At 38.6% G+C, this 10,680-nt stretch overlaps 1 protein-coding gene across 1 annotated transcript; it reads right to left on the bottom strand.

Moving 5' to 3' along the window:
* Nucleotides 1–2,954: 2,954 nt before the first annotated feature.
* On the bottom strand, nt 2,955–9,347 carry scd (stearoyl-CoA desaturase (delta-9-desaturase)). The gene is made up of 7 exons (XM_048233609.1): nt 9,197–9,347; nt 8,685–8,933; nt 7,679–7,809; nt 7,132–7,337; nt 6,249–6,481; nt 5,677–5,879; nt 2,955–5,235 (listed from the first exon to the last, which is right to left on the bottom strand). Exons 2-6 carry the CDS (start codon nt 8,908–8,910, stop codon nt 5,680–5,682), a joined length of 996 nt encoding a protein of 331 aa, XP_048089566.1. The 5' UTR covers nt 8,911–8,933; nt 9,197–9,347; the 3' UTR covers nt 2,955–5,235; nt 5,677–5,679.
* Between the last annotated feature and the right edge of the window lie 1,333 nt (nt 9,348–10,680).

Below are 10,680 nucleotides of genomic sequence, written 5' to 3' on the forward strand. Positions count from 1 at the left end.
AGTGGAGCCTAATCCAAAAAAGGTTGCGGCTTCAGATCAGCCTTTCTGCCGTAACAAGGTCCATGGATGGAACGTTTTGTATGCTTGGCCGAGTGTAGCCTACACTATTCATGATTTACAATTTAAAGCCAAATAGTTCTCGATCCCATATGCGGTCACGTTGGGTGCATGGGATACATAGTGCGTAAATTGATCACTCCGCAGTTAAACTAAAAGGGACACTTAGCAACTCTAGCCATATTTCTTCGCTGATTTTCACTTTTGTCGTCTCAGACTATTATAGGTCTACATTCATTTTTAAGATACATTTTTCTCATTGCTCTCAAAGATACTTGGGCTGCATTACACATTTTGTCTGTTTCAACTGTTGCCTGGGCCATCTCTTGCAGGCCGGATATAGATTCCAACAATGAAAATGCTGACTCAGACATCCCGCAGTTGAGTTTGGCTTTTGTGGGTGAGATGCAGGATCGGTCAACAATGCGGAAGAGAGGGCACGGCGATTTATTTTGCCCTTAAAAAGAGGTAATATGATAGCTTGAGTTATGGCATAGTGCAGTGTTTCTCAAAGTGTGGTCCGGGGACCACTGGTGGTCCGCAAGCTAGCCCAAGTGGTCCGTGAGCAGACGTGGTAAAATATAATATAGATGAGTTGTTTGCAATATTAAACCGAGTTGTATGAAAATCCAAACATTTCTGCAACACTGCCTATGTAAGGCATGCCAGTTTAAATCATATAAATTCTCTGACACAATAAGCAAGGTGCAAAGACAATCAGTTAGTAGGCCTATTGTGTAATTTACTGTTGAAGTAGGTCTACTTTTTGTTTTTTTAGCTAGGTGGTCCGTGAGGCTATTTTTATTGATTAAGTGGTCCTTGGTCTGAAAAAGTTTGAGAAACACTGGCATAGTGGGTAGCCTGGTCTACAGCTGAACGAGACAGTGTGTGATCTAGTGTAGCCTAATAGGCTTAGCTGATAAGCCACTGAAAAACGTCACTTAATTTTCTTGTTAATTGAAATTTGCTTAATTATTATAACTACGCAATTTCCTTAAATCAGACTTTATTTATTAACTATGAGTAGTTTAGTGATGATGGCTGTAATGCACATTGTGTGAAGAGTGATGACAGAGAAATAGTAGGCCTATGATGTCACCACGATTGAATATGAACCTCGTTTAAAAAAGGTGAGGATTTTTTGTTGTTTCAAATATGAGGGTGTCCCAGGGTTCAACCCTCAATAGCATAAAATAGAATGGCACATGAAAATGGGAAAACAATATTATTAGAGATTACTGCTAAAAAGAAGACATTTAAACATATATGTGTATATCATATGAATCTGTAATGGCAGCAGCTGATTATGTTAATGTCCATTTAACTTTACTTCAACAGTGGTCATTTCAGTTTTTTTAGCTGTATAGATTTCTTTTCTTTCTCTCAGTGGTACAGATAAAATATATCACAATGTAATGCAAATATAAGATTTATGTGAAACTGATACCTGATGAAAACTTTTTAGCTTGTATATAGGGACACTTTTACTTAGGCTACTTTGCTAATAATTCTGGGACTCATTATAGGTGGCCTAGTCCTAAATTTAACTTGACGAAACTTGCAGAATCCCAGATCATGCAGCTGAGAAACATACTCTCCTCTTATATCTGGAATACCACCAAATGTCTTTTACTGTACCTGTGGATGTGAATCTTATTTCACAGTAATTAATACGAGTCTGAGTTTTCACATTCACAACAGATGAATAATTCATTATGGAGAGTCTACCCTTCAATACTCCTGCTCCGGGTATGTATGTGTGCTCCTAAGCTCACTGCTCCAAGTGTGTGTGTGTGTTTGTGTGAACACTACCCACGTATGGGTAAAATGTAGAGGACACATTTCTTTCAGTTCCTACAGGACAATAAAGTATAACTTAACTTAATCAGTTGTCCGCACTCAGAGGGGACACTTGTTCCACACAACTGGCCTCTGGGTGGACTATTGGCTAACACAGACGTGCTAATGAATTACACGCAACCCTGCAAGCATGTGGTGCTTATTATGGCCCAAAAAAGAAAGTCCATTGTAACCTCTTGAGATCCCATAAGATAGTGGAAGCTGTTCAGTTTCAGCTGACTTGTTGTTGACATTTAAACCCAGAATAACTTCCTGTCAGATATGAATACATCATTGTAAAATACCAAGAAAAAACAGACATCCTCCTCTTCTCCAACACATTTGTTACAGTGACGTGCTGTGGGAATTAATCAAATATGTATGGCTATTGATGGAGTGCCGAGGCAAACATGGCCTGACCATGTGACTATTGCCTGAGGAAGTAGGTCAGGCTTTGATTTGATCCATTCTTTCTCACTTGAGAGCAAAGGCTTAATCACCTGGAAAGAGGGTGATGAGGTTAGAACTACAGAGACCTATGCACTTGGAAAGAGTGAGAGCAAAAGGGAGAGAGGGCAAGCACACATGCTGCCACAGTAATGAAAAAGCAGAAGAGAGATCTAAAGTGAGCCTTAATATCCTGAAACTCCACTCTGCTTGGAGTCATGGAAAAGCAGCATTTTGAAAGGGGAAAAAAATCTTTATGCTGGGAGGAAAATGGCTCATCGTCCCTTTCCGGTTTTTTTTCTTAAAGTGGTAGCCCCTGGTTTTGAAGTTGTATCAAATATGTTCTTTATATTTTATATATAAATATATGTAATAATTATATTTCGGTCTTCACGTGAAAGGATTACACACGTATATACAATTGGCTTTTTTATTGGATTTTAGAGAGAAATATTACTGTGGCATGACACAGGAACAAAACAGTTATCTTTCCCATTTTGTAGAAAATCTGCACTATTTACAGTAACATACAACATTCCTTCCAAAATGTGCCAAATGATCTTAAGGCATTTAGAATTCAAGAATACTGGACAATAATTGCACTGCAAAAGTTAGAGAAACAGTAATCAATTTAATTACACATTTGAATTCAAACTTTTTTTTTTAAATATGTCTTCATTTGGACTTTTCTTCAGTACACAAGTACTGGTAAAGAGGGAACATTCTAGCCTTATATTCTCCCAAAGCATGGCTAAATTGGACTGAATTAAGGGAACTTCCAAATGGACACATGGAGGGGCTGGCATTTTTTGGCTCTCTGCATATGAACCCATCACTTTTTTACAAGAGCAGAGTACAATCAGCTTCCCAGTTTCTAGTTCTCTTCGCGAACTCCTAGCACACAGATTGTGTTGAAGGCCGGCAGCTCTAACAGGGCATACAGAATTACATGTGTCAATAATAGCCAATACAATAATCACCAAGGGGCCGCAGGTTCACGTGAAGGGTTGCCTTTTGACTCTGCATCTCCTCAACATGAATTAGAGGTGACCAGGGAATGGATGCAGGGCATAAGGCAGTGGGCAGATTCCTGACTCAGTTAATTCATATAGAACATCTACAAACAGCACAAAGGTTCATCCGCACCAATGTCTCATTTGCTAATTAACCTTCTCTTTTGTCTTATCATAGTTACGAGAAACAACAATTGCAAATACAGAAAAAAAAGACATTTCTGGAAAAATAAACAAGAGAACCCCAAACAAAAAATATAGTAAATTTCAGACATTTCAGTCACTTTGGCCATGTAAAAAAAAAATGGTGGAAAAACATATTGCCATAAGAAAGAAAAAGAAACATCACAATTTTTTCTCCAAGCTTCTAGTAGTTTGTAGCATGCAGTACAAATGGTCTTAGGTAACTACATTACATTTAATTTGTGAGGCCAACACCAAAACACCTCTGAAAACGAAGGATAACTTAATAAATGGAGACCACTTCTCTGTACAATCCAAAGCACTAACTAATCTGGCATTGTGGAAACCAAGTCAGTCTGTATCTGGACTTACACAGATGATAGCACTAGCATATTCACTGAAGATGGAAAAGATCTTGCCAACACATTTCCATGCTTTGACCAAATTTGATGTACAATTAGCCATACTGCAAAGAAGCTGATAAATATGTATAACACAAAAAAGAAAGGGGGAGGGGGCAAATGTTAGGAATTCTTGCCATTGCATCTTAAAATCAAGTTGAAAACATCAGTTCTAACCAAATTTTAGCCAAATAACGTGACTCTTCATGTGGCCTGAAATAGAAAACGGGACAGTGGCGTATGACAGGAACGGTCATGAGCACCTTGAAGGTTTTAAGGTCCTCAGCTGACAGTGGCAAATGACATAGAATAGCCATCTACTCAATGGCAGTGTTTGAATCCAAGAGTTACACTTTCAACATGTCTAACGTTTAGTAAAAATTGTCTTGAGCAGCAAGCTGTTTTCGAGGGACTTCCTATTGTCCTCTTTCCATTGAATCATTCATGACAATGGGCTTACACCACATTCTTGTATTCTAAATGCATTTCTGCAAATGACAAAACACACTTATCACATTGCAGGAATGCAGAATATAGTAATAAATGGATAAATTATGATTTTTATGGAGAGTGAAATCTGACTGGCGTATCCTTGGAATCATTCAGCTGTGTAACGACTGAATTCAAACCATTCATTTTGGAAAATGTAGCCAGATCCCATTTTTAAGATGTGAGCACCAAAACGACCTTGTGTCTTGTAAACTAGGGGTTACTATGAACCTGTCCAATAACACAGGCTGTTACATGGTTTACGGTTTGCCTGTGTAACAGCACACAAACATGACAAATTAATTTTCCTCCAGATGTCTGCAGATTTGCAGGTTTGTTTTGTTGTGATCATATACTGGCGCAGCATACAATATTACAGAGTTCCTTATCAGGTTTACCGTCCTATCAGCAAGCTGCTCCATCCCTACTGTAAACACTATGAAATGCAGCAATGAAGTGACCAAAAGGCAGTTTTTCAGTGCACAAAAAAAAAAAAAAAAAAACCTCATGTATAATTTGATTAATATAGTTTATGAATGTGAAAGTGAATGACCAAAAAAAAATATTATAATACCAAATAACATTAGCCTACTTCTCATAATTCCAACAGGGGGAAAAAAAATTAAAGCTATGGGCACAACTGACTTCACCTCCGGTTCACAGGTTTTTTCGAGGTGTGACTACAATGTATAAAGATATGCACCTTATACTCTGATGGCCTTTGTCTGTAGATGTATCTGAAGTTTGAGCAACCTAGCTTTGTTAGCCAAGCCCCAGTGGTAGGCCCTGGACCGGATGCATTTAGCCTGAGAAGAAAACAAGAGGGGGGAAAAAAGAGGAAACAGAAAAGAAAAAAAAAAATACAGCCATAAACACCCACTTCCTGGTACTGTCTTCCACTTTGCTATTAGGGTCCCTTCACTTAGGCAGCCTGAAACTTGGATAATGGTGACTCACATACAGCCTGACAATTTCTATTGCTGCATTTACAGTCAGAACATAAACAAAACATTCCTGAACAACGCAGGTCATTTTTTCAATTTTCAAGAATGTAGAGATTACTGAAGAAAAAAAAAAATGACTAGTTTCTAACAACACAGGTGTAAAACCAGATCAGAGAGATAGTTATGTCTGTATTCACAAAATGTGACTTCAATTTTCTTTCTAACATGATTTCGATTTTGAGTTGCAAACCTTTCTTAAAAGGAAATGAAGATGACAGAAAAGATAAAAAGAAAGAAGAAAACCTTTCAGCCACTCCGAACGCTTCCATCACCAGTACGTTTGGCACGTGCTTCGACCAGCTCACGGGCAACTCGCTTGCAGTCTTTTGCCAGGCCCAGGAAACACATCGAGTCAATGAAACAGGTTGTGAGGTTTAACCTGCAGCCGAACTCGCTTGTTGCATAGTCATAAGGAAAAGTGTGATGATAGTTGTGGAATCCTTCACCTAAAAATCCAGAATAAACCTTGATCAACACAAAAGAAACTCAAGGTGCAAACCACTGCCCATGTGATTTTAGTCTAGAAATAAAATAATTATCTTAAATCAGTTAGATGATGTAACAAGACCGTATTCTATAATTCTAAAACAAGATGAATCTTTACAACTTCAGATTCTGTATAGATCCCTGTTACCCCATGACTAAACATGACCACTTTCTCTGAGAACTACCCGGTTTTAACCCTTCAGCAGGGGAGTTTTGAACATTAACTGAATATTTTGTTCCGCAACAATATAAGATTCTAAAATTCCATGTTCAATTCAACATTCCCGGCTTAAACAATGGCTAGAACTTGAGAAGAAGCCCGTACGTACCTATTGCGCTGAAGGTGACCCATCGGTTCTCTCTGGGGTTGATTTTGGAGTCATAGGGCCGGTTCCCCCACATATGAGCAGCACTGTTGACCAGCCAGGTGGCGTTGAGCACCATGGTGTACCTCAACAGCGCGGGGACGAAGTAGGCAATCCACAAAGTCTCGCCCCAAAAGTACCAAGGCACGAACATTGGCACAAAGAAGCACATCAGGAGTACTGAGAGCTTGTAGTACCTGGTGAGGACACAGACATAACATAAGATAGTACTAGTGAAAACCATGCACTTGCTCCACTATTGCACCACAAAGCTCTGCTTTAGGGACCCAGGCAGAACTGGTGGTTTTGAACCAGAGAATCAAAACTTGCCTTTGTGTGATCTTATGGTAGGATTAAGCATGGCATGGCCACTTTACAAGTCAAATGAACACCCACTCCTGGTCCTGAACTGTTAGTTTTTTAGTTAAGCTGTTTAATCTACTTAGCAGGATAATGATTATCTTCTTTGGCAGCACAACTTATAAGAGAAAAACTCAGAGGTTCAGTAAAGGCCATGTGTTTATCTGCTCAAAATACAGCAGTTTATGGCCTCCTAAATAATATCTAATGGAACAGCAAAGCCTGAGCATTCTCTTTATGAAGAGAACCAGAACCTGTGGTTCCCTCTAAAAAGTGTCATGAACCCGATTGCATCTGTTTATTAATCCCTGCTGACAGGATTTTCATGTTCCACAATTCAGGAATGAAGACAACAATATTCCCCTACATGGGACATACGAAGTGAAGGCGTGCAGTGAATTTCAAAATCAAGGCTATAAAAAGACATCAGCTGTGACTCAGTGCTAGTGCAAAACAAAAATATTGACGAAAGCACAAAATCACGTACTTCCTCTGAAACATGACCACTTTGTCAGCCTTTAGGTCGCTGAGCTCCAGCTTGCGTCCCTTCTCGATGACGTCAGGGTGCTTTCGCACCAGGAGCCAGCCAATGTGGGCGAAGAAGAATCCCCGCAGGGCATTATGGGGGTCGGCGTCCGTCTCTGAGTATTTATGGTGGACTCTGTGATCCCGGGCCCACTCAAAAATATCATTCTGTGCAAAAGAGAAGACAACGACTACAGTCAGCAGCAGATTCAAGACTGGGCTAGGCACTTAAGTGTGGCATTGACTATGTTCTGTTTTCACTACATGCACCTCACTGAAACTAGCAATAAGATCTTGGAGGCGATTTGTCTTGTTAGGAATCCTCGTAAAATAAATATCACTCCCGAGTTGCAGGTTAGGTTTGGCTGAATGAAAAGAGTAAATTATGCCTTGGGTTGACATATTACCAATGTAGTCTGCCTGTGGCTCTGAGTATGTATGTGCATGAATGCGTGCGTGCACATGTAGTACTAATACTACCACTACCAAAATATGCAGACACACATTACCTGGAAGGCCATAGAGTTCGCAGTGGCAAGAAATATCTTCAGAGGTAATGAGGCTTTGTAGGACCGATGACTCCAGAGTCTATGTGCTCCTGCAGTTACTCCCAAAGCACTTACCAAAAAGCACAAAACAGCTGAGAGAGAGAGAGATGAAATGAGATGTCATTAATCACCAGTGGTGGTTAGAACTCTCTGTCCCCTTGCTTCAATTGAAACCCCTGCTACAGTCTGCTGCATGTCAATTAAACCTGTGGCCTGGAACTGAGGCAGACATAAAAAGTAGGCAGAATATAGACGAGTAAGATGTTATATTGAGGATGCTACATCCACAGTTATATAAAATTACCTCTGCCATTTCCACATTTTGTAATCGCTCATATTACAAAACTAGCCAGTGGAATTCAGTGGTACTGCAGTTTGCTTCAAAGACCTCATTTTAATGGCTACAGCTGCGATATAGACATTTGCATTTTCCAAATTAAAATATAGCAATAAGCCTACAACAAACTGTGGCCTACAGATTCAAATCACACGTCCTTTGCATTTATAAACTGGTTGTAAATAAGTAACGTTATAATGAGTTGAATTGGTTATACAGGTAAAGACTAAGCTATCACTGCAAGTTTGATGCTTGTCGTAACTTGTCCTAATTACAGATATCTGTACTGTATCCAAACACGTAACGCTAACCTACATAGAGGTCAGCAATTGTTTAGCATGTCATTTTTTAACTTTCATAACATCATATCTTTGGTTAGCATGCTTGTTACGTCTCATAAGAGGCCACAGCTGCAGCATGCACTACCGGGTATTTGCCACTGCCCTTCTACGCAGATACTGAGATATTTTTCCACGAACAGGGGGGCTGTGTGAGATGGACATGGACGGCCCCGCTTAACTGCGCCACAACAGCGAGCAAGTAAAAAGCACACAAAAAATCCTTGCTCTGGTTTTGGATAATAAAATCAATGTAGCCCATCATACTTAAATACGTGAGATATTTACTTACACCACGCCAAGGTCATAGAAGCAGCGGATGGAATGAGTAACAACGCATAAAGAGAGCCTATATGCAATAAAGACATCAAAATGACGTTTTTCCACACGATTGTCCTTGGAGGCTTTGGACCATCTTTTTCTTTATAAGTGTCGTCGAACACATCATCCCTTGGCCATGAATCCGTAGCCGCATCTCCATTTCTGTGTTTGGTATTTTCTCCCTCCGTTTCAGTCATTTTCCACGATGATTTTTTTTTTTCTGTAAAAACAGCAGACATTTTTGTTCACGATATACATACAATCAATCAAACAATACTGATAGGATTTAACATTGATGCACTAACGTCGACATTGTCTATTTAGGTTGATACAGCGTGGAAACCAAACAAGCGGGAGAACTACTACAGGTAGCCTACATAAAGCATGTTTAAGTCATTCGCTTTTGCCTCTGTTAGCAGTCTGACTGGTTCATCCAGATTAATCTGTTTTTTGGACAATCACAGCAAAACAAACTTTACTCACCAAAGAAGCTAAAGGTAGGCTAGCCTACAAAGAATCCGTAAAATCGGCTTAATAGGCGTTTGGTAATGAATTACTCCAGTGCAATATCAACACCAAACAATAAGCTGTAGTTATCCCAGTGATGTGATGACTGATGCTGTGTTCACCTAGGCTGTAGTTATGGAGAAGGAATTTCTCAGTCTGCAATTGGTTGGTTAGAATTTGATGCCACCTCACTCGGAGAACCTCATTGGTTGCCTTTCATCTGCTGTTCACGCACTAGGCTACACCACACACTTATTCATTTCTTGTCAGATTCAGTTATGGTGGAGGTGGAGCAACAAAATAGATAGAATTTCTAGAAAACATGTCCACGCTGATGTTTTACAAATTATTTGCATCAGATGACAAATGATCATTTTGAATTGACTACTGCGTTGTATAGGCTACAGGTGAAACCATGCCGTAGTCGCAGGTTACCCCACTTATTTGTCACACCATGGCATAGGCTAACCTATATTCAGAGGTTTCTCGCAGACTGTGGCACTTCCTGTATTATACATACTTTCACTTTAACACTGACGTATTGTTGATATGGTTTAATTGTGTTGGAGAAGACCACCCCTACTTAGCCTAGGCTATTAGCTGGTCTGAGATTTCACAACTACCTGATACATTCCCTTTGCCATCTTTAAATATCACAGATATCCACAGGACCCGTGAGAGAGCCTGCATTGAGAGTAGGCTACATCCTGATGTATTTGATGTAGCCTATGCCTTGCCCATGCATTGAAAGACTGACATGAGAATGAATGTCGTTGGTGCTTTAATGGCTTCTCGATGTTGCAAAAATAAAACGTCGCACATCAATACAATTTCAATCAATAGCCCCTACAAAAAATAATATACTACTTCAAGGGTCAAAACTGCAGTTTTGTAAGTGTGAAAACTTCTGTTTTGGAGGGATTATTTGCAGTTCATATAGGAAATGCAATATTTTCAACATTCAAATGTTGTAGATCTGAAGATCTGGTCTGAAGATTTACAGCCTTGTTCACCTTTCTTCCCTCTGTGACAAATAATATTTCTTTTGGTCAGAAAAACTTTACAAAGGTATCACAACATGTAATCATTAAGCCTACTTACTTAACCTCTTATCACTGTTAAATCAAAGTGGATGTGGTAGACTGAAAACAAGCAAATTGTTGTAGCAAATTGTTGTAATACACAACAGAATAGAGAACAATGTGATGAAGGCCCATTTTCAGATAGCCTAAATAAATAAATAAATAAATAAATAAATAAATAAATAAATAAATAAATAAATAAATAAATAAATAAATAAATAAATAAATAAATAAATAAATAAATAAATAAATAAATAAATAAATAAATAAATAAATAAATAAATAAATAAATAAATAAATAAATAAATAAATAAATAAATAAATAAATAAATAAATAAATAAATAAATAAATAAATAAATAAATAAATAAATAAATAA

Source organism: Alosa alosa, chromosome 22, assembly GCF_017589495.1.
Source record: "Alosa alosa isolate M-15738 ecotype Scorff River chromosome 22, AALO_Geno_1.1, whole genome shotgun sequence".
NCBI classification, from domain to species: Eukaryota; Metazoa; Chordata; class Actinopteri; order Clupeiformes; family Clupeidae; genus Alosa; species Alosa alosa.

Bases quoted from the DNA above. Each gene is read 5' to 3' on its own strand.
- scd (XM_048233609.1), bottom strand. From the start codon at position 8,910: ATGACTGAAACGGAGGGAGAAAATACCAAACACAGAAATGGAGATGCG. The intron at 6,482-7,131 runs GTACGTGATTTT...TGTCCTCACCAG, and splicing joins GTGGTCATGTTTCAGAGGAA to GTACTACAAGCTCTCAGTAC. The intron at 5,880-6,248 runs GTACGTACGGGC...CTGGATTTTTAG, and splicing joins GGTCACCTTCAGCGCAATAG to GTGAAGGATTCCACAACTAT.